Below are 24,525 nucleotides of genomic sequence, written 5' to 3'. Positions count from 1 at the left end.
CCTTAAGGGGCTGGGGATTTAGCTCAGCAGCATAAGCACCTGCCTTGCAAGCAGGCAGTCGTGAGTTCGATCCCTGGTACTGGTAAAAAGGAAAAAGACAAAAAAAGAAAGAAAGAATTGGCAGTTATTGAATAATTCCTTGAAATGAAATATTATTTCAGAAATGTGAGTCTCGGGGCTGGGGATTTAGCTCAGCGGCATAAGTTCCTGCCTTGCAAGCAGGCAGACATGAGTTCGATCCCTGGTACTGATAAAAAGGAAAAAGACCAAAGGAAAAAAAAAAGAAAAGAAAAGAAATGTGAGTCTCACAGGGGATTTTAGTATGGACTAGAGAGAAAAGCTGGATTAGGAGCCCAGGCACATGTCCAAAATGGCTCGGCAGGCACCTATACACCTTCTTTACCTAAGAGAAAAGTCATCGATTCTTGTTTATATGCCAAGAAACATCACCAGGACCTACCTTCTCATCTTTTTATCTTGAATCATCTCCACTTGACACCTTAGTGATTCAGTCAAGTCCAGGCCTTGTATACTCTCTCGCCTGTCCTGGGTGATTGTTGTGATGCCCTCTTCAGTCCTTACCTCTACTTGGATCCCTGCCATCAACCAGGATAGAAGAAGAGTACACAAGGCCTGGACTTGACTAAATTGTGGCAGTAAAATGGATGGGAGCAAATCCCAGACTTATTCCAAAGAAAAACAAACAAGCAAAAAAGACAGGGAAATTAAGCAAATTATATACTGAGAATAAAGGAAAGGAAACAGAAACAGATCAATTCTAAGATTGCAATTTAGGAAACTAAAGAAATCACTAACGTATCAAGTGGAGAGGATTCAGGATAAAAAGATGAGTTTACTTTTGCACATGTTGCTTTTAAGGTGTTCATAAAAGATCTAATTCACAAGAACAGTTGGGAATATGGAACAGGTAAAGGTGAGGACTTCAGGATTCAGATTTAGAAGCCCTTCACCCAGAGAATCTTAGAATACGATAGTGAGAGAGGACCTCAGAAATGGTCTAACTTATTTTCTATTTTCATAAAAAATTAATTACCCAAATAATTTAGTCATCCAGGTAATGACTAGCAAAAGCAAAATTAGAACACAGGTCTTTTTAAATGTTCTTTCTGTCACATACTTTTAACATTCTTTGATAAGTAACAACAAGTCTTTGGGAAACAACCATACCTGAGAGAACAAAGAAAAGCAGACTAAAATGGAAGAATGGCAAGGTAACAATGAACTCAAGGGAGGAAACTGAAGAAGAGAACAGTCAATGGTGCACTATGTGACAAAAGGGTCAAGTTGGAAATCGATAACTTTATTGCAATCCTTGGCCACAAACTGTTTTTTTTAAATAATACCTACGACTCCAGAATTCTCTAAAAATGCTGTATCTTGGAAATCCTTGCAATAGGAACATCTCACAAATATAATTTACATATAATAAAGTTTTCCATAATTATTACATTAGTAACTAAATTACCTTGAACAAGGTCCAAGAAGATCTGTCATTATACAAATTTTAAATCTATAGGGACTCATATTAAAAGAGTCTGAATTTGCTCACAGACTTACCTGACATACTTTATCAAAGTTTTTAGACTCATGACTGCCTGCTTGCAAGGCAGGCACTTAATGCCGCTGAGCTAAATCCCCAACCCCGAGACTCACATTTCTGAAATAATATTTCATTTCAAGGAATTATTCAACAGTTATACTTTTAAAATTTACAGATTGTATTAGCATCCTCTAAATTCATACGTATATAATTTGAGGAACTTCAAACCTTCCAGAGTTGACTATCACATAAAGCCTTTCAAACAAACACTGTTAATTATATTCAACAGTAATGAAACATGCAAACATGGCACTAATGGAAATGTAAATGTCTATTTTTAAAATTCAATAGGTGAGGATTTTTAGGCAATTTTTGACACATGTATTCCCAGTATTTTACCTCACATTCTAAGAAAATAAGTAGCTTTAAGATTACCAACATAATGAAAAGTACTTTATAATATAGAGAATCACACAACACAGTTTATGTAAAGGAAGAAATTTTCAATAGCAGACATCTGGAAAGCAGCAACATTGAAAAGTGTATGGGGGATGTGCTCTTTATATCATCTGTGTATCAGATGGTCTACAGTCATAAAAATCATGGCTTTTTTATTAGTTGAAAGTTTATTTTTTATTTTCAGACTAGGTTTTGAATTTTTCTTCATTCAAAGTTATAGATTCAATCTGAATGAAAAGCATAAAAATGTATGTCATCTGAGTTTAACAGGCATGGTATTATAATGTTTGAAGTTTTCCACCTTACCAAGGTTATGCACACATGTAAGTATTGTATCCCTATGTAATATACAGATGTTTAACCGGCATATGTATCCAAAGTTAAGCATTATCTAAAAGCAGATAAAGATTAGAAAGTAAGTTTATCACTTGAGTCCACTATCATTGGCCCTCTATTGCTGTAATAGGAACAATTAATTTAGCCACTCTCCTTCACCTCCCTCTCCCTAGAACCCTGAACCTCTGCTTCCTTTTGTCCCTATTTACTTCACCTTTGCTTTCCTTCTCTAAGTAAGACTTAAGCCTATCAGTGACACTTGAACCTAATGAAGCTTCTGATGAAATAAAGCTAGAATTTATGTAACCTTGAGGATGCCATGACTTTGGAAACACATCTTATATGCAAGTTTAATAAGGTTATTAGTGGCAAATTCTTACAAAGCTTTTCACTTATGCTCTCTCTTCCTTTTTCCATGTGCAATGAGCTCAAACCAGCTTGAGTTCTCTATCTATATAGTTCATAACACATCTGAATTCAAGTTCACAAAAGTAAACTAGAGTCACTAAAATATTAATTCCAGGGACCAACTTCAGCCACTTCTTAGAAATGTCAGGTAGTTAAGGATCTATAGTTAGGAGATGTGTATTTGGATGTAATGAATGCTGTAGAAAGCTCCCTCTTCTTTCAATTCAGATATAGTCCTCCCTTCAAACCTCAAATCAAACATCACCTCTCCCACAGAACCTGCCTGCCCTCTCCCATCCACTCTGATCACCATTGCTTAAGAACTTGTATAAGCTATGGCTGCCACTCATTTTATCTTTATTTATAGCCCATTTAAATCATTATTTATGTATCATGTTTGACATTTGCCTTATGTTGATTTACATTTCTTAAAAGTAGGACTTCTAGAGGCTGGAGATTTAGCTCAGCGGCATAAGCACCTGCCTTGCAAGCAGGCAGTCGTGAGTTCAATCCCCGGTACTGATAAAAAGGGAAAAAAAAGTAGGACTTCTATATCCTCTATCTTACCTAGGATAAGCAAATACTAAATGAATATTGTCAGCTGTGGAAAGCATGAAAGAGTCATCAAAACAATGAAGTACATTGGCTCTGGCACAACGTTTTCACTTCTCCTGCCTGCTCAGATTACCTCTCATTTTTCCTCTCTCCAACTCTTGCCAGTTGCTATTTCTCTAGGTGATTTGTAAATAAAAGGTATTGAAATAAAAGGTAAATAAAAAGTATTGTGAATAAAAGGTATTGTGCAAATTGCACAGGGAATTCAAACCTCATTTGTTGGGGCTTGCAACTGAAGGCCAAGAGAGGACAGCTACAACGGGTTTTTCCTCATGGCATGTGCAAGTATTTAAAGACAGAGCCAAGCAGGAGGGACATAAAGGTACCTCTAATGCCAATAGAGACTATTTCACAGTATTGTAAATCTGTCTTTGGCTTTTAGCCCTCTAATTTAGACAACCAGACATTTAGCTTCTTTATTTCTCTTTATCATCAAGTATTGGGGCTTCAAATTCAGGGCCTTCACACTGAAGTGTAACTGTAGTCCTTTTAAACTTTTATGTATTTATTTAATTTTGAGATAGGGTATTGTCAAGTTGCCGAATGGGGTTCAAACTTAAAAGCTTCCTAGCTCAGCCTCCCAGAGCATGCACCACCATGTGAGTTTTTCTTTTCCTTTATCAATTGCCACGTATTTATTTTACTACAGCATGTACTTACCTTTTATGGAATTATTTTACTTACTCTAAAAATTTACCACCTCTTTTTTTTTCTTTGAAATGAAAAACAAGTTAAGGGGACTGGTATCAGGAGGTATCTTGTCCTATTCAAGGGGAGATTAATAGCTTTTGGCTCCACTTAACTCATTGTTCAGTATTAAGAATATGATCTCCATTATCATACAATCCTTGCATCAAAAATCAGCTTAGCAGGAAAGGCTGACATTGACCTATCTACCCTCAACCACTGTTTTTGGAAACTGAGCTGAATACCAAGCTGAAAGTGTCACCTGCTCTAGGATCTTGTCAAGCAGCTCAGAAAGACAGAAGGAACATACATACTACTCTTACACAAAATAGCAAAATAAATGAGTAATACATAGTAAACCAAAACACATGCTGCTCAATATATATACTTACTCAGCTTGTTTATATCACTCAAGGGATTTGTATTATATAAAAATAAAATATATTCTGACCAGGAGATAATCCTTTGGAATTCATTGAATGGAAAAAATCCAGTGAACCTAAACATTCCCATAAAACTCATTTGCAGAGACATTACACAGGAGCCATACTGAAATTGTTATGCCAAGCTTATTATCCCACTCCCTAAATCACATGGAATGTCAGCCACCAAATTCTAGGAAATATTTCACTTTTATTTATGGGAAATGTTAATATGAAACTAATCTTTTAAGGGAAAAATAAAGGCTCAAAAGTTCTACTCTTACTCCAAAACACCTGGGGAAGAAAAACAGAGAAAGGTTGAGGGATATTATTCTCTAAGCCTAGAAAGTTCACTGCACTCCAAAACAAAATTGTCATACATAACTGGAGTAGCTGAAATTCTGCAACCCAGCAGTGGATTCAAAAAAGGTTATTGCCTCAACAGATGAATGGATACAGAAAATGTTGTATTCACACATAATGGACTACTACTCTGCCATAAAGAAGGATAGGCTTGAGTCATTTGTAGGAAAATGGATATATCTTGAGAACATAATGTTAAGTAACTCAAATACACAAGTTTAAATATTGCATGGTTTCTCTTATATGAAAACAGCTCTCTCTCTCTCTCTCTCTCTCTCTCTCTCTCTCTCTCTGTATATATATTATATACATACATGTATGCATATAAAAAGACAGTAACAGGAAAAAAAAGAGGAAACAAAAGTATTGTAATCCAGCATGGACAATGTATCTAGAAGTACCTTAACTTAGTACAAATGTCTTACATGTTATATTTGTTCTTTGGCCTATTAGTATGTTTTTCAATCTGTAAATATAATTAAATTCATAAGGTCTTAAAAAGAAATGAATCTGATGCTGGGAAAATTAAAAAAGGGTGGAAAGAATTGAAATGTGTTATGTACATGCACCAATTCCCTACAGTGAATGTAACTATTATGTACTGCAAACATGTACTGATAAAAGTAAAAAGGCCCCAAATGGGTCATTATATTGATGTAAACCAAGACCTAGTTATCTTCATGGAAAATAAGGTAATGTTTATAATCTACACTTCATGGTGAAATCTAAATCAATTTTTGGTAGTTCCAATATTACTTTCCCATTAACTTCAAAAAAAGGTCAAAGATGCTTAATCTTCAATAGGCACATTCCAAGTTAAACTCTCAGAGAACTCACAGAAGTACTTATATTCAAGGCTGTGGCAGTGCTGACTCTGCATCTGCACAAACCTGACAGTGGACTGCTCCTCAGTGTTTGTGTCCCAAGTGCCTCACACCTCTTACTCTAGTCTTAGCTCTCCTTTTTGGAACTCCACACCCACTCTGTCCCAGTAGCTGGGGAGATACAATATTTAGAATCATCACGTTAATAGTCCACTAGTATTTTGTGTTAAGACCTCAAGAAGAAATCCTATACAACCTGGTCTGAAGGTAAACCAAGGCTCTAAGACCCAATGGTAAGCAACCACTAAAGACCAATGGCAAGCCAGGAATACTAGTGTGTGCATATAATCCCAGCTACTCAAAAGGCTAAAGCGAGATTGCCGTAATTTTAAGGCTAGCCTGGGTAATTTAGCGAGACCTTGTCTTAAAATTTAAAACAAAATTAAAAGCACTGTGGATGTAGTTCAGTGGTAGAGCATTTGCTTAGCAGGCACCTGGCCTTTGGTTCCATCCCAGTACAACAACAATGGGAACAACAGCAAAAATGGCAAATGACACAATGGAAACTACCACTTCAGGAAACTCTCTGATACTAGCTTAATAGGCCCCACAATCCACACACCTCCAGTTTGCTAATTTATCATTCTTTCTACTTGAGCTTTTGTTGGATGATGAGATACACAGGATCTATGCAAAAGATGTCTTGATTTGAGGGGAAAGTAAAATAATATGTTTTTAAAAATATTACTATTAGTCTGGTTTCGAGGCACAAACCCACAGCACTCCAAGATTATAAATTCTCAAATTCGAGCCCAGCCTCAACAACTCAGTCACTTAGCAAGACCTTGTTTGCAAATAAGAAATAAAAAAGACTGGGAACATAGCTCAATGCAAAGGCCCTGGGTCCAGTTCCTAATAACACAAAAGTAAACAGAACACAACACAATACAAATATAATTCCATTGAAGACTTTTTCAAACTACCTTCCTTTTGAAACAGAGCTCCCAAGCATAGTTCCTTTATTTCAGAAACATTTGAATAAATGTGTCTACATACAAATACCTACATATATTCAGAAATAAAATAAAAGTTCATGCTTGCCTACCTCTTCTGCCAAAAAAAGCAGCAACCAAGGGGCAGCCATCCCAGGACGATCAAGCTGAACACACTGAGCCCAAATATTCGGATCATCTGTGAAGGCTCTGTTAGTTTAATTACATTCTGTTACTTTTATGACTTAAACAAGTATGAGCTTATACATAAAGTCTTTATAATAATCTATCCATTAATAAAGTTAAACGAAGACCTTCTTATATGACAGGTAAATAATCATTACTACTCTGTAAGTAGGATACATGGTATACATTTCTTCCTATGCCATAAAGTGTGCATTTTCTGTGACCATATATTATATGTTATAGAGTACTTGAGAAGCAAATTAAGCTATGAACAGTTAATTTGGTAAAAAGATAGCTTCTTAAATGTTTACTTCCAGATTGTAAAACACTAATTTAAACAAGAAATCAAGAATTTGCAGGTGAATAAGTATATTTTAGTCTCCCATTCATTGGAAAATACATTCTAATATGATTGGGGAATTCTAAGTCACAGCTCAATTTTCCCTTCTAAAAGAACCAAATGTCTCTTTACACATAATATAAAGACTAAACTGATGAATTATAAATACCAAGTGACAATGTTAAAACTGTAATACTATATTCATGATCAAGTTTTAGTTTTCATTATTAATACCAGATGTTCTACAAAGAGCTGTAATTGAATAGGGACTATTATTAATGTAACATATTGCTTTGCATGCATCCTTTTTATAGCATTTGTTAACTTCCCTTCATGTCAAAATCCATTTGTCATGGGACCAGCTAGTAATATGTCCCCACTACCCAAAGGTAGCAAAATCCAATACTGTAACTCTCAGAGCTTTAGAAAGAAAAAAAATCTTACAAACCTAATTCAAAAACATCAAAACAAAGAAAAGTTCCTAAACAGATCTTAACAAAAAATTCAAGTCTACTGCTATATGCCAAAATACTGAACACTAGATAATTGTGAAGAATCCTACTCAAGAAGCTAGGAAGAGAAAAGGAAGCTAAGGCATGCCCAATTGGTATTACTGGGACTTAGAAAAAGACACCCCAAAACGAAAGCTTCAGAATCCAACTTTCTTACTGACCTTTTTCAACCCTGTTTCCTGCTCCATTTTGCCCTCAAGAAAAGACATAGAAACCACAATTTCTCTTACCAAAGGAAGTTGATAGAAATTACAAAACTTTTTCTCTTTAGGGAAAAGCCATATGCCTCATAAAATATTACTTTCATCTTCTTCTACCTTTCTTGGTGCTGGTCATAAAGAAACTCTCACTTACCTTGCATGAATGTAGGTCGTTAGAGTCCCATTTCACAAACAATCTTGCCCCATATCCAGAAAGAGAGAACGTTGGACAGAAAACTCAAGAAAAAAATCTAAGCAAAAATTCCCTGCTGAATTTCCCCACTTAAGTTTATTAGCACTGTCAAGCCCCTTATGTCTAATCATATCTCTACATGGTTGTCCATGCTTCGTGGAATCTAAGCATAAAAATGGACAGCTCACCATTTATCTTTGGGTTTTCAATCTGATGGTTCCTGTGTCACATAAAATTATGGTCAAGTAAATTTCTTATGCTCTTCACTTATTAGTCTTTTGCAAGAGCTGTCAACCATGACTTTTTATGATGAGCATGAAAGGGATCATTCCCTTTTCTACCTCTCAGTATCTTTTCCCAGGCATTTGAAAGTTTGTACATCATTGATCCTAGAACTCTTGAGACAAAATGTACAGTGATTAAGCAAAAGAAAAAGTGAGACTAATTCTGAATGCTCACAATACCTCCACTAAGCAGAAATTGCTCCTGAGGCCTGACTACTTCAGGACAAAGGACAGCATTGCTTTAAGACTAAAAACTCTCTCAAAGTGTTAGGCTGAGAGATCCAAATGTGACTTTACATCACTAAAACCTCTTTACTCAATTTCTAAAAATAAAAGCAAATAAGTGAGGATGAACTTACTATCTAATAATGGGGAAAAGCACAGCATGGTACTAGTTGATGAAAAACAGCAGTTGGATCTCAAACACTCAGTCTCATTAAGGTTCAGCCCCTTGCTGCAAGCCTTTAGTTCTTTGTTCTCCTTTACATTGCAGCCTTTTAGAAACAGAAAACCAAGAAAGATGACTCAGTACGATTAGTAAGCACTTTGCCTAATTAAATAATTACTACAATGAAAAAAGCTGGTACATTCAAAAGATTGAATGACATACAAGTAATGATGAAGGCTGAAAAAAATAAGTGAAAATAGGAGTTAAAATCAACAGTTTTTTTTTTATCGGTACCAGGGATCAAACTCATGACTGCCTGCTTGTAAGGCAGGCACTTATGCCACTGAGCTAAATCCCCAGCCCCAAAACCAACAGTTTTTAACATCACACTTTTAGTTTTAGGTAAACTACAGAAAAATAAAAAATTTCAACAAATCATTAATAAAAATTTAAAAATGCATAAAAGGACAATAAATCATACTGAATGAGAGTGTTCTAATTTGTGTCTAGATGTTTCCTCAAACCCTTATGTGCTTAGAGATAGAGCTTTGAGGTGGAGACTCAATCATGGCAGCATGGTACTCATCAGTCTATATCCCTTTCTCCTCCCTTAATCTCCCTTGTCTTCTTCCATGCCATAAGCTCCGACTCCTCTGCCAAGCTACCCTACCTTGGAGCCAGCTGACTATGGACTAAAAGAAACCTTGGGCCAAAAAAACCTTTCCTCCTTAGAATTTTGGTGGTTGGGTATTGTGTGTCAGCAGTGAAAAAAGTAACTATAACAGGTGGTAATGTAAACATAGCACAGAAAGAGTTTAACAAGCCAAACACCTTTAAAATTAACACTTCATTAAAGTGATACCACAGATATCCTCCCAGAGAATGTTACTAAGGTACAGAAATTCATCAAATACATCATTGAGAATACTGAATAAAATCTCCACAGTAAGTTATGATTCTATACTTTTAAAATAACCAATTATTTATGGCCTGAACACTGAATCTAATGCAACTGCAATAAACTTACATATATCTGAATCTATAAGACTTTCAAGCTTAAATAGCATTTTTTAAAAAAGACCTTGCTTTGTAAGGGAAACAAGAAAGTCTACTATATGATTTTTATTCAAAAAGAAAAAATTCCTATAGTATGCCTGAATGCCAAAAGAGATTCAGTTCAATCTTCTATAGAATCAGCAACTATAGACTTTTAAAAGTAGTAACGGATGTGTTATAATCATTCTGAAGCACTTCAACATCAGCAAGGAACTACAGAATTGTTTTAAGCATATTTAATCCCTTAATACATTTCATTATATACTATTTCTGTTCTTTAAAGATGGGCAAGGCCTTAAGCTAAAGTAAAAGCCATAATGGAAACCATTCAGTAGGCATCTGTTTGGGTCAGTAACTTTATTTACACACATTACCACTAATTTTTATAGCAAACTTCCAGACTGAATTTTATAACCTTCACTTTAAAAATAAAAAGAACTGTGTTAATACATATACATATACATATACATATACATATACATATACATATACCAACTCCCCACAATGAATGCAATCATTATGTACTGCCAATGTACACTAATAAAAAATAAAAATTTTAAAACAGAAAACAAAAGGAATAAAGGATCAAAGTAATTTATACTAAGTCACATTTAATGCAGTACAAGTTGGATGAGATATTTTGCAAGCATTTTAGACATGTGAGTTTATCATATTTTGCTTTTATATACTCTAAGCAATCTGTTCTTCAACTCTCCTAAGCCTAGAGTGGCCCACCTCCACCAACTGGAACTAGATCTGGAATATAAGTACTCAGTTCAGTTCTGAGTGCCACACTCCGAGTAAAGTGTGACATTAGTCAGGACCCAGTCAGAGATGAGGTCATTTATTGCCACTATCACTGTTCAAATACTATTTCCCAGGAACGCTAAACACAGTTTTAATCATGGAAGAAATTCAACTAGCTAATCTCTACAGTCTCACCAATGCTAAGCTCCTTATTTTATGCTTAAACTGCATCTGACAGACTTTATGCAAGATATTAAACTAACTTGCAAATTACTAAGAAAGCTTTATTATTACTTATAATTTTATAGAATAAACTAAGTTGAGCAATTTTATCAATTTTAGATACTTAAATCTGTCTAAAGAGAAAAGAATCAAATGACTTCTCTTGCCACTCCATCTCAAACTATTATTTCAATCTATAAGAGACAGAGGTTTCACAGGCTAATGAAAAAACAACATCTTTTTTGATGTCTAAGTGATAATACTGTATATCTTCAGTTAAACAGGAAGAAAAGATGATTAAAATGTTTCACTTTTTATGAACCTGTAGTTATCCTTTTAACTGACAAATTAATTTACACATTTGTGGGGTAAATTGTGATATTTTAATACATGGATACAGTGTGTAATGATCAGATCAGGGTAACTAGCATATCCATCACGTTACACATTTATCATTTCTTTTTGTTGGGACACTCAACAAAAAGGTATTAGATATTTTGCAGTTATTCTTTCCAAAAAGACAATATGTATCCTTTATAAATATTGAACCTTTGTTTTAAAAGACTTGATCTAAATTAGATGCTTCTACTAAAACAGATTTTGTTGGAAAAATTATGTCAGAGAGTTGATTTTTACTCAGTTTACTGTTTTGGGATGGATAAACATGGAAATAATTATCTTAAAAACTTTTTAAATTGTGGCTTAAGCATTTATAACTATCTATTATTTTCAAAGTTCTAAATTATGACCTATTGTTTAATATTCTCAAGTAAATTATTCTTTTAGTCTATACAACCAAACAGCTTCTCAAATTTCTTTTTTTCAATTTGACCATGACAGTGTTTGTAATTTACTTAAAGAACTCCTTTAGTTTGCTTTTCTCATTAGTAGCAAGTACAATGACTAGTTTATACTTCAAGAAACCAAGAAAACATGAAGAGATTTGTACAAGGTCACAGAAAAATCCAGGGATAGGGTCTAGAATTGAGTAACAGATATAAGTTTGTGCTTACAAGCATACATCACATTTTATCAGAATAAATTCTTCATGATTTTTAATGCAAGTTTAAGTGTGTAATTCACATATTTCAAATTATATGACATTTTGCCTTCAAAAGGGCACCATGAGCTATACAAAAAGAAACAAGTTTTTTTTGGTTAATAATTCTCATGGGTCCTCACATGCTTGATAAACACATTATACACAGAATCACAGAAAGATGATGTGATTTAAAACCTAAACTTTTTATTATTGAAATAGATGGGAAAATATCTAGTATGTTCCATAATATAAGCCACACAATATCATGCTTAATGTCCCAGAAGGTATCAATTTCACAATCCTGGGTCAGTGATTAAATTTCAGGCAATGCCATTCAGGTAAAATTGGGAAAGCTTTAAATATTTATGAAAGGAAGGTACTCCATAAAGAATAAAAAACACCTATGGAATGTTTTGTAAATACCGTCTTGGTTCACCCTCACAATGTCTATGGTAAATACCTCTATTTTAAAGATGAAGACACTGAGGTTCAGATAGATTACCTTGTTTAAGGCAAAGATCAGACTCAGGATTCAAACTCAGGTCTGTCCCATTTCAATGTTGATGCACCAGGCTACCTTGTAAATATTTAACCATTGTTTTTAAAACAAGGACAGGAGGAGGGGAGAAAAAATAAAATAAGAACATACTTGTTGGAAAGAAAAAATCAGCCGCAGTTTTCCAAATAGATTTTTCTTCCAGGGGATGGACATCAACTTCAATATTCCATGGAACAACTCCACTTGAAGATACAGATTCCGAAACTCCTGAAGAAATAAAATTATTAATCTCAGCATAATAAGTATTTGTTATTATAAATGACCCTGTAATAGTAACTCATTACTATGCTTAAGCTAAATTGCTTAAGCTAATTATGTAAATACTGATAGCTAACAAATACTATATTTTAATCATAACAGCATAGATACGATTAATAATCAGATTGTGACTCTGAAACTGAAGTAGTATTAAATATACAAATTCTTAAACTATAGATTGATACATTCCATTGCTGCCCTGTAAACTGATTTAGATTAGCACACTCGCCTGTGACAAACAGCTCTGACATCACAGGTGCATCAATTCACAAACTGCATTCCAATTAAATCACAAGCCATCTCAGAAACTCTTCACAAATACGTTGACTTCCTTATACACTGATAAAAATTAAGGCTTTACATACAGTAAAACTGTACCCTTTTTCCCTGCTACTTCAAGGAATCTATTTTTAGTTTTATTTGTACAATTTCCTTCTTTTTGAGAGAAAAAACTAGCAAGGATTTGTCCATATCATTAAGTATTTCCAGTGCCACAGTAGTTCATTATATCGCTAAATTACAATTATGAACCATTTCTCTACAGCAAGACAGTTTATCTTCAATTTGATAACACTGCAGTGACAATCACTGGTTTGTGAAGGTTATTACTAGACCTGTATTATTTGCAGATGTTTGTGTAAAAGTCCTCCAAAAATTCTTAAGGAATGACTATTGACCGTGTCCAAATTCTTCTCCAGCAAAGCTGTTCCAAAGCTCACTTCTACCAGTAAGTATAGCCAAGTGCCAATTTTCCTGCATCCTTACCCTTTCATTGTTATTTGGCAGTTTAATAGCCAAAATAAAAGATTTTGTTTTAATTTGTACATTTAGTAATCAGCAAGATTATATCCTGTGTACAATTGTTTATAATACAGAATTTAAGCCTTAGTCTGGGGCGTGATGCAAATATTTTTCAAGGTAATCATCACTTTTGTATTTGTAATAGTGTTCAGGAAGTGTATAGCATTCTGAAGTATAAAAGCTTTATGTAGTAGGACTATCTTTTCAAGTGATGTTTACAGAGACACTCCACACTCTAATCCATCTACCAATTTTTTGGCAGTTTCACTTCTTAAAGTCTTTAATCTACCTGCTATATGTTTGGGAGTATATTATGAAGTAAGGATACATTTTTCCAGCTCTCCACACACTATTTACTAAATCTATCCTTTATATTTTTATTAATGTGTATTAATGGTACATATTGAGTACAATGTGGTATTTCAATATATGTATGCAGCACCCACTGATCAAACCAAGATAACTGATATTTCCCTCTCCTTACATCTTTATGTTTGGAGACTTCAAGTGGCCCTCTCCTAAATCCTCATAAAATATATAACATGAGATCGTGAGCTAAAGCAAAAAAAAGTTATCTAAGAACTGTAGAGAGAAAAATGGTGCAATTATGCGGCCACAGAAGCTAAAGACATTGATGGAATTCTTGAATAAACCAAACAAAATCCATTGCTTTCTACTTGGTATATCATCATATCTAAGTCTTTATGCAGATTTGTCTTGATTTTCTGTTTTACATATTGATATGTTCATGCACAATACTGTTATAATTTATCTTCATTGTTATACATTTTAGTAACCTATTTAACAAATATTTCATCAGTAGTCTTAGTTATCAAAATTTTACTTATCAAGATGAAAAGTTTTTAAGTGAATGTTGAAACTATTTTAAGTCAAAAAAACCTAAAAAGATTTTTATCACTATATTCATTTAGTATTCATTCAATAACTATTTATTATGTCCTTTATGCCATGCAAGAATCAATTATAGTCATTTAGAAAAACTGATGACCTTATGAAATTTTTCACTTAAAAACTATTTTGTTCATTCATTCATTCAAGTCTTTTTTCAAGATTCTGTATAAAGCTAAAGCCTTACATTTGCAGTCACACAGGTCCTACATTTTTCTCACATTTCTTTTCAGGTATCATAAATATTTATTATGTAAATTTTGTCAATTTTACTGATCACTGGTATGGAAGAGCTATTGACTTTTCATGTACTTTTCTAACCTAGACTAGAAGTTCACTCTTCTTTTACGTTAAAGACGTTAAGAGTTAAACAGAACAAAACAGATCATAAGAAAAAAATTTTAAGAAACAGATTTCAAAGCAAGACCACTGGAGATCTTCATTGTCTATCCTATTGTCTCTTGTTTTCTTCCAAAAAGTTGTCCACATCTTCACATACAGTGAATTATCAGTTGACTCTTGTTAGCTCTTATTTTGATTCCAGACAGACAATCGTATCACTAGACAGTTTTATTTCCTTTCCAATATTAACAGCTCATCTATTTTTCTTCTGTCATTGTACTACATAGGATTTCTAAAGCTATGTCAAATAACAGGCATGGTAATGGGCATTCTTGAGTCTTTCCTCACTTGTATAATGTTAGCTGCTGAAGTAAGGCAGCTGATGTAAGCTGCTGATAAAAGGCTGATGTACTCCTTGTTAAATCAAAAACTATTCCTCTAATCATAACTGATTTTAAATTTTGTATTGTTTCAGTTCTACTCAGTTAGTTAAAACAGTCCTTGACAGGATCTTTGTCTGCACTGCCCTTTGTTTGCTCAGTGCTGCCTCCCACAATGGAATGTACTTCCACGTGACTGCACCATCTGACATGCTGGCTGGCAGCATCACACTGCAGCTGGAGTCTCCCTTGTGGTGTCTTCTCTGCAGTCCTTGAGTACAGAAACTAATCCCTCAACTTTGACCCCAGTTCAGAGGGCCCTGACCTTCAGACTCTCTACATCTGAGGGGAAACACGGGTTGTTATGACTTCTGGCAGTCTTGTCTGGCCTCATTCTTTCAAGAAACCATCCATATTTCTGTCATACAGATAGCAGGTGGCAATCTTTAAGATTTTCCAGGGTTTTGCCCTATGGTCTCTTAGCCATTTCAATGGGTATTTGAAATGGAAAATACAATTTAACATCTTCACTCATCTAAGCATAACCGGTGACAGCCTGGACAAGTCTTGAGAATATTTAACCTGCCCTCCACCTCGGGTTCCCTCTCTATTCTAAAATACAATTATTTATAAAGAAATCTGAATACTATTTCTCAAAATTGGGTATGAGTACCACTAATAGTATACGTAAATTTTAGGTGAAATACAGATGAATGCTTATATCAGTATTGTTTTTCCATTTATGTATTTATTTAAAATTGTAGAAAATATAATAGCATGTCAAACCTATCGCAATGCTTAACAAAGCTGATAGCATTTTTCATATGGCAAACCTTTGCAGCTCCTTAAATGTCCTTGTCCTTTCTTCCCCGGAGTACTGTCTCCTTTCCTTTATTCTCCCTCTTCTAAATCTCCCATCAGCCAGCCAGTACACAAATCTTTTTCTCAGATCTTCCTCTCCACTCAAGCAGCCTCTTACCTCTCCTCCACCATTTTTCATATGTAGAATAATCTCATCCTCTTGTCCTCTAATTTGCATACTTCCATTCATTACCATGCTCAGCAAACAAAATATTATTAGGAGTCAGCATCCTTAAATGGCAGCAAGAAATGTTAAAGAACCAATTATGTTTCCCTGTCACAAATTATTTTGATTTTTAATTTTCCTGTTACAAAAATAAAGACTAAAACTCTATTACTTCAAAGAAAAAGAAAAACCAGATTCAGTTCAAAGGGATTCGTGGTCATGTGGTCTATGCAGTTTTACAGGGCCCCTGATCTTAGAGGAAACATATGCTTGGCTTAATGTTCTGCTATCAACAGGCTGAAATCTGTAATGTATCTCTAACAAAGGAGCCTGCATTTTCATTTTTCAAGTATGCAGTCAGCCCTGCTCTAGGGTAAAGTCTGTCCAATGTGGAACTGAATGACACCAGGAAAGGAGACAGACTGAGAACAATGGCTAATGGTATCCACTGTGAAAGGAATTTGTTGGATTTTAAGTTGAACATCTCCGTATGGTGATGCCTTTCTCAGTTTTGGCCTCAAACAAACCTAAGTTTGCATCTGGCTCTGCCACCTACTAGCTGGTAAACTTGTGCAACTAAACTAAACTTCTCTTTGCCTCAGTTTACCTATCTAAAATGGAGATGTTTATTTTGATGGATAAGGATTAAATGAAGTCATACATTGCTTAGTACAACATTAAATGCATAAACACTACCATATGTATATTTCATTGCTTGCTTTTATTGTTGAAAAATTTAAATTTAACAATATCACTTTGTTTTCAGAATATGTGTTTTGATAAAAACTATAATTCTCCTAATAGCAAATACAACCAAATTTCCATTTATAATGTTATGACAATTTATTTTTAACTAAATATATTTATGTAAATGAGATACTCAAATATGATAACCCAAAGAAACTAGTTACTGAGTTTTGTCTGTGTTGTCAAAGCAATTTCAAAATATTACTTATTAGTCCATCTTTATTTATTATTTAAAACTTTCCTCTGAAAAGGATAGGCGGTAAGAATTACCTCACAGGTTACAGAAAATTGGTTGCAATCCTCCTGCCTCAGCCTCCTAAGTGCTAGGATCACAAGCATGTGCCAACATCTGCAACCCTAGAACTTTTTAAATTATTTAGCTGTGCCTTCTGCTCTTAATTCTCAAGGCTGAGCTGGCTGTAAGCCCCCAAAAGTACCCAAGCCACAGCCTAATGTCTGGCTGTGGAAATTTCGCTATGGACTTGGGATATAGTTCAGCAGCACAGTGCCTGCCTGGAAAGCACAAGGTCCTGAGTTTGATTCATCGTACAAAAAAAATTTCTCATGCTGGTCTATTACTCTTTATGTCAGTCTCCCACTGTCTCCAGACATGAGAAAATGCAGTCCCCCACCAAACCTCTGAAATCTGATCTTTATTGGCTGCATTACTGTTAATATTCTAGTCTGGACTCTTGACCAGAATTTCATCAAGGTAGCCTACAGCACTATTCTAGGGCTGTTTCTCCAGTTGTCATCTTCAAACCTTTCCAAACTCCTCCCACAAGCCAGTTACAAAAGCTTGTGAACCACACAGTCAGGTACTTTCATAGCAACTATCCCACTTCTGGTGTGTGGATTCATCTTAGTTCCTTTCTCATCAGTGAGACATAAAACCTGACAGTTTCAACTCTAAGGCTAAAGGCTTATTTTGGTTAACTTGATGAAGTAAAGGATGTCTCAGTACATAGTTGGTTGGCTCCAAACCAAGGAGGCATGAAAGAGAGACATGTCAGAGGGAAAAAAGCTCTTGACATGGAGGTAAGACAAGTGATCAAGGGGACGAGGGAAGGGACAGGGAGACAGACTCTTCCAGCCATGCGCCCAGTGACCCACCTCCTTTAACTAGACTTCAACTCTCAACAGCACATTTTAAACTAATGAATGAATAAACCACTGAAGTGTATCATGCCCCTATTAGCCATTCACCTCTGAAAGCCTCACCTATGGGCACATAAAGCTTGTATGGCCTGGTTTCAAACCATAACAACACGTTAGGTGAAGTGAGAGGTAGAAAGGCATTAAAAAAGATGAAAGGGGTTGGTACTATGGTGAAGTAAAGGAGTATAGTAATAAGCAGCAGAAATAATAAAAAGAAATCCTTAGGAGAGATGAGGAAGGAAAGAATTCATGAGGGAACAAAACGAATTTGGTGAGGAGGTAAGGAACTGGAGTATTCCAGTTCCAGAGAGGTTGGAAAAAGAAGACATTTTAAGGCCAGGTATACAGCTCAGCAGCACAAAATAATAAAAAAAAATTAAAAATTCTAACCAAAATCTTTGCAAAAAAATAGAAGTGGGAAAACTTGACTCTTTCATCTGCTATCAGGTCCAGTATCCTGACACCAAAACCAGACAAAGCTGTAACAACAACAAAAAAACCTACAGGTGAGCACTATTTGCAACAAATGAGAAATTTTTCAACAAAATACTAAAAAAATTGAGTGGAATGGTCCTAAGAAATCAAAGATGGTTCAACAGAAGCAAATCAATTTAATACATCAAGACAACAAAAGGAAAAAATCATGTCTCAATTGATGCAGATAAAAACATCTGACATCTAATATGTTTTCATGTCAAAATCATTCTGAAAACTATAAATAGAAGGAATCTATTTCAACATGGTTAAAGAACATTTAGCAAACACCAACAGTAAAGACTATAATGGTAAAAGATCAAGAAGTTTTCCCTTAAAACAAGGAAGCATTTTTACCACTGCTGTTCCAACAGCATACTAGATGTTCTAGTCTGAGCAATTATGCAATAAAAAGAAACGAAAGGCATCTACATTTGTAAAGGAAGAACTAAAATATCTCTATTTACAAATAACACTAATAAGATGAATCTTGGGTTCCATACTCAGTACCATGAAGAAGAAAAAAAGATAACACAAGTTTAGATTTAGAATATCCAATAAGATGGGCGAGGTTTATAGCTCAGTGGTACAAATGCCTGCCCGGCAAGCATGAGGTTACAAGTTCGATCCCCAGTACCAAAAAATAAAGATGAAAAGAAGTCCACAAAAAACCTACTAGAACTGTCAAGCAAATTTAGCAAATTTACAGGTTACAAGCTTAACATGTAAAAATCATTTATGCTTTTATACACTGGCAATAAACAATCCAAAAGGAAAAAAAATCCATTTACAATTAACAGTCAAAAGAATAATGTATCAAAGAGTAAACAATCCAAGAAGTTAAAGAAACAAATGGAGTTGGGTGTGGTGGCACATGCCTGTAACTCCAGCACTTGGGAGGCTGAGGCAAGAGAATGGTTGTTAGTTTGAGACCAGCCTGGGCTACAAAGTGAGCTCAAGGTCAGCTTGAACTGCATAGCAAGATCCTTTCTCAAAATGACCAAAAAAAAAGAAAAAGAAAAAAATGGAGGGAATAACTGATGAAAACACAAATAAAACTATATTGTGTCAATGAATCATAAGACTTAATAGTGTTAATATGGCAAAATACTGCCCAAAGTGAGCTATAGAGACCTCAGCCTTACCAAAATTTCAATGAACTTTTTTCAGAAATAGAAAAACTGATTCCTAAATAAATCCAGTTAGAAAGCGATTTAAATGCTAGTAAAAATAGTATGGATAAATAACAAAATTAGAAAACTCACACCCCAATTTCTAAACTTACTATAAAGCTGAATTAATCAAAAGATTGTGGCATAGAAATAGACATTCCGAGAAAAAGTAAACTCACAAATCTATAGGCAAATGATTTTTTCTTTTTTTGTCTTTTTCGTTTTTATCAGTACCAGGGATCGAACTAAGCAGGCAGTCGCTTATGCTGCTGAGCTAAATCCCCAGCCCCCAGGCGAATGATTTTTGACAAGGATGTCAGGCCCATTCAATAGGGCATGAGTAATTCCTTCATAAAAAGTTCTAGGACCATTTAATAGACAATGAATAATCTCTTCACAAATAGTTCTAGGACAACTAGATATCCACATCAAAAGCATGAAGCTATACTAATACAAACTATACACAAAAATTAATTCAAAATGGATCAGAAGTTCAACTATAAGAGCTAAAAGCATAAAATTCTTTACACAAAAAGAGCAATCTTCATGACCTTGGATTTGTAAGTGGATTCTAGTTGTAAAAATCAAAAACCCAAATCACCAAATTAAAAAGGAAATTACTCAGCCTTTATTAATTCAAAACTTTTTTTACATCAAAGGATATTATCCAAAAAAACATTGAGAATAGGAAGTAATTTTGCAAAACATATTATCTAATACAGAATACGTAAGAATTCTCTCAACTCATATACCCAATACATAAGAATTCTTTCAACTCAACAAGACCACATACAATGTACTTTAAAACAACCAAAGGATTTGAAAAGACGTTTTTCCAAAGCTGTAAAAAATGGTCAACAAGGACAAGAAAAAATATTTCATTTCAGTTATTAGGAAACAAAAATGAAAATCATAGTAACATACTTTGCACATCTAGTAGGAAGGCTTTAATCAAAAGAAGAGGCTAAATGCTGGTGACACTGAAACCCTCAAATATTGGTGAAAAATGTTAAATTATTGAGCCACTTTGTAAATAAGTCTGAGACTTCTTCAAAAGATCAAATTTGAGTTCTCAGCAATTCTATTCCTAGAGAATTCAAAATGTGTGGACACGAGAACTCATAGATGAATGCTCACAGCAGCACTGTTTGGAATAGCCCTGAAGTTAAATGGAGGCCCGGGATTCAGCTCAGCGGCATAAGCACCTGCCTTGCAAGCTCACAGTCGTGAGTTCGATCCCCAGCACCAAATAAAAACAAACAAAAAGAACCACCCAAATTTGATAAATCTGATAAACGAATAAACAAAATGCAATATTAGCTCACAACAGACTACTATTTGACTGTCCAAAGAAATACAGTAATTTATGGCCTCGGGAATTGGGAGTTATTGTTGTGGTTTTTAATTTGTAATGGTTAAAATATTTTGGAAGTAGGTAAGGGTGATAGTTGCATGTTTAAGTTTACTAAGTCCTCTGAAATTTCACTATAAAATACTCCAGTAAATTTTATCTTATACGAATTTCAACCTAAAAGGGGAGAGTTACCGGACGGTAGCACTTTGTTGAGTGTCTCCTGGAAAGCAGCCAGGGAGAGCAGGCATTCATGCAGTGCAGAGAGGAAGGACAGGACTTCGAGGGCAGGATGGAGGAGGAAAATCGCAGGAGGGGGGAAGAGGGGGAGTGGTGGGGGAAGGGGAAAAGGCGGGGAGAGGGGAAAGGGTGGGGGGAGGAGGAGCTGTGGGGAGGGAGGCGGAGCTGTGGGGAGGGAGGGGAGGGGGACTAGGAGTAGGGTGCGGGAGGGATGGGGGTGGGAGGCTGAGAAAGAGTGCCAAAAGGCCTTAAGATTGCAGGGTGGGTGGCACACATACTGGCACAGTCCTCGGGTGGCTGAGTCTGCTGCCAGCCTAGGGTACACAGTAAATTCATGGCTAGTCAAAACAAAATAAAACAAATGCACAACAGCAACAACAAAACACCCCGAAGGCCTTGCGGGAGGCAGAAACTAGCCAGTCGCTGGGCCCCCATATCCACCTCCGGCCAGCCGCGACACCCCCCCCCACCATCTCCCCAGCCCGGCGCCCACGCTTACTGAATTGGAAGCAGCTGAGTAGCAATAGCCCCCACACGAACATGAGAAACACGAGAAAGAACCGGAAAGCCCACATCCTGAACATGGAGTGGCGCCGGGCCGCACGCTGGCGTCGAGCAGCCGACCGCCTCTCCCGGTGGCGCATGTGCCCCATGGCGGCCTCGACCACGTGGTCAATCATTCTGGCCTGTTCTACGGCAGACAGGCTCTCCACGCGACTGTCGCCTTCAGAAGCGGCCTGTCTTTGGCTGGCCGCCCTCGCTTCCCGCAGCTTCAGCCTGCGGGCACCCAGGTTCTTTCCTCTGTCGGAAGGCATGGCGGTGGGTTACCCTCTCACCCAGCCACACCTCACCGTAGCCGACCCACAATGCTCCGCCCCAAGCTCTCGCGAGATCCGTGGTCAGGATCCCCCCAGCCTGCCGCAAGGACGCAGGCTCCACCCCTTTAACGCTAGTGCCGCAAAAACCCAACCCCCCCTCACTTTAGAGCTTCCAACGGCAGCTATAGTTGCCACAGTCCCTACAGTGCTGTTTGTAGTGGCCGCTGGGCAAATATGGCTATTTACATGTGAATTTTACTTGCATAAAATGAAATGAAATGAAGAAAATATTTCCTTGAGCCAGGGATTATAGCTCAGTCGTATAGCACCTTGGTTGGCAAGGCAAGGTTCTGAGTTCGAATCCTGCTACCAAAAAATAAAGAAACTAATTCAGTCGCAATGGTCACATTATCACATACTCAGTAGCCATCTGGCTTTTTGCTATGATCTCTGGGCAGTGCCAGTATGGAGTATTTCCCTAATGGAAAAAAGCTGTCTCCTCCAGCAGCGCTAGATGGGAAGAGCGACAACAGTGAATCTGGTCCACTGCAGATTGGAGATTATAAGTGATACAAAATAATATTTGCCTCCAGAGATCTTAGAATTGAGTTACAGATAAAGAGTAGGATGATGAGAAAGAGCATGTATGAGAAACACTATAGAATGATTCAGAAAATTTAGATTTTGTCATACGTGCAGCCCATGAATTCAGTAGCCTAAGTATCTTCCTCCCAATGGGCCTCAGTGTGTCCTGCATACAATGAAAGGAATTGGACAATCTTTCTGAGCTTCATTCTGACCCTAGAGTCAGACCCTTAGGCAAAATCCCTTTACGTGCCTTGCTTTGGGCACATCAGCAAAATGACAACAGTCAGGTTTATAAGGGTTATGAAAACTACTCCCTTCAAATGCATTTCCATCCTCATTTTTACTATATCATACTCAATTTTAACAAATGTATTCTATCTTTTCCTATTAGTAGATATTCTATAGAAAGAGGGAGACAAGGTTTTCTATTTAAATACTAACTACAGGTTACTGCATAATAATGCTCTTTCAATTATTATGGTATCTGGTAGGAAAAAACCTATTTTCTTTCATTTTATCTTTGCTTTGTTCTTTTTTGTTTTTAATTATTATCATTTTTGCCTAAGCGTCCCCAAAACTAAATAGACCAGAGGGCTGTCATCCTGCAAAATACTTAACAGCTTTTGAAACTACTGCCTGTGACTGTAGCCAGCTGCATTTTCACCGATGTTGGCAAAAGATGCAAGACCAATGGTTCAGGGACCAAGCACAGAAATCTTTCATGAGACACGCAGAAACTGCACAGACCCTTGAAGAATGGCTTCCCAGCCCCAACACTTTTTTTTTTTGTATCAGGATTCAAACTCAGGACCTTGCACTTGCCAGGTAGTTGCTGTGTCACTGAACTATCTCCTAGCCCTTCCAGCAGCAACCTTGTTCCTGAATCCCAAACGCTAATATCAAGAATGAGTCACAGCACATACTTGTAATCCCAGCAGTCTGGAAGGCTGAGGCAGGAGGATCACGATTCACCATGTTCACACCCCACCTTGAGCAATTTAGCAAGTTAGTGAGACCCTTTATTACTCTCTCATTGCTGAACACCCAAAAATTAAAGGAGAGCTTTATTGAGAAGTTTCGATCCATAGTCTGCTGGCTCCAAGGCAGAGCAGTACAGCAGAAAGCAAGGGTTATTGATATGGCCAGGGGACACACAGAGAGCTGGAGGGAAGAGGGAGCGAGTTAAACTCCCCAAGGCAGGCCCTGCAGTGACCTATCTCTACCAACTAGGCTTCATCTTCCAAATCACATTTAGCTATAAACTCGTCACTGGACTAATCCACTCATGAGAATCAAACCCCCATGGTCCAATCACCCCGAAAATTTCCACCTATGAGTGTAGGAGGCTTTGACAGGACATGTAGATATAAGTACCACCACCATCTGTATTTGCATCAGTTTCTAACCTTTGAAATTTATAAAGGTCAAGCCACTATCCTTCAGCTGAAAAGTGTTGCCTGACTTGTAAACCTATTCCGTACCTGAATAAAACGATCTTTCATGTTAACCTCCTCTATGATTTTTTGGTTTACAGGGGAGGGGAAGATTTTACTCCTTATCCTCCTATATACAATGGTTGAGGCCCAAGGATCAAACTAACAGAGGTTAACAAGAGAAAGGGACAGATTTTTCCTTTATTAGTACATTTTTCAGTACCTAATGTTAACAGTTTTAATTCCAAACATATGTATGAGAGTTCACAAAGAAAAAAAGTGGGTCTCAAGCAGGCAGCCAGCTGATTGAATTTTATACACCAGCTTAGACTACAGAAAGGAAAAGTGGGTAGGATATTTGTTTAGCAGGTGTAAATGATGCCTCATACATAAATTAATATTTCATATCTGAACTATTTTATTGAAGTTGA

General features: G+C 36.3%; 1 protein-coding gene across 1 annotated transcript in view; it reads right to left on the bottom strand.

Moving 5' to 3' along the window:
- Positions 1–22,122, bottom strand: part of Fmr1nb (FMR1 neighbor) — a 28,870-nt gene extending 6,748 nt beyond the window's left edge. The window contains exons 1-4 of the mRNA XM_063245657.1: positions 21,755–22,122; positions 12,487–12,603; positions 8,742–8,876; positions 6,781–6,877 (exon numbers count right to left, since the gene is read on the bottom strand). Of these exons, the coding sequence (XP_063101727.1) occupies positions 6,781–6,877; positions 8,742–8,876; positions 12,487–12,603; positions 21,755–22,070 (665 nt within the window). The 5' untranslated portion in view covers positions 22,071–22,122. The remainder of the gene's footprint in view (positions 1–6,780; positions 6,878–8,741; positions 8,877–12,486; positions 12,604–21,754) is intronic.
- Positions 22,123–24,525: the final 2,403 nt, after the last annotated feature.

This window comes from Cavia porcellus, unplaced genomic scaffold (genome assembly GCF_034190915.1).
Source record: "Cavia porcellus strain 051 isolate PalLab524CR breed Dunkin Hartley unplaced genomic scaffold, mCavPor4.1 scaffold_3, whole genome shotgun sequence".
In the NCBI taxonomy this organism is placed as follows: Eukaryota; Metazoa; Chordata; class Mammalia; order Rodentia; family Caviidae; genus Cavia; species Cavia porcellus.
This window is presented reverse-complemented; position numbering and strand designations above follow the sequence as displayed.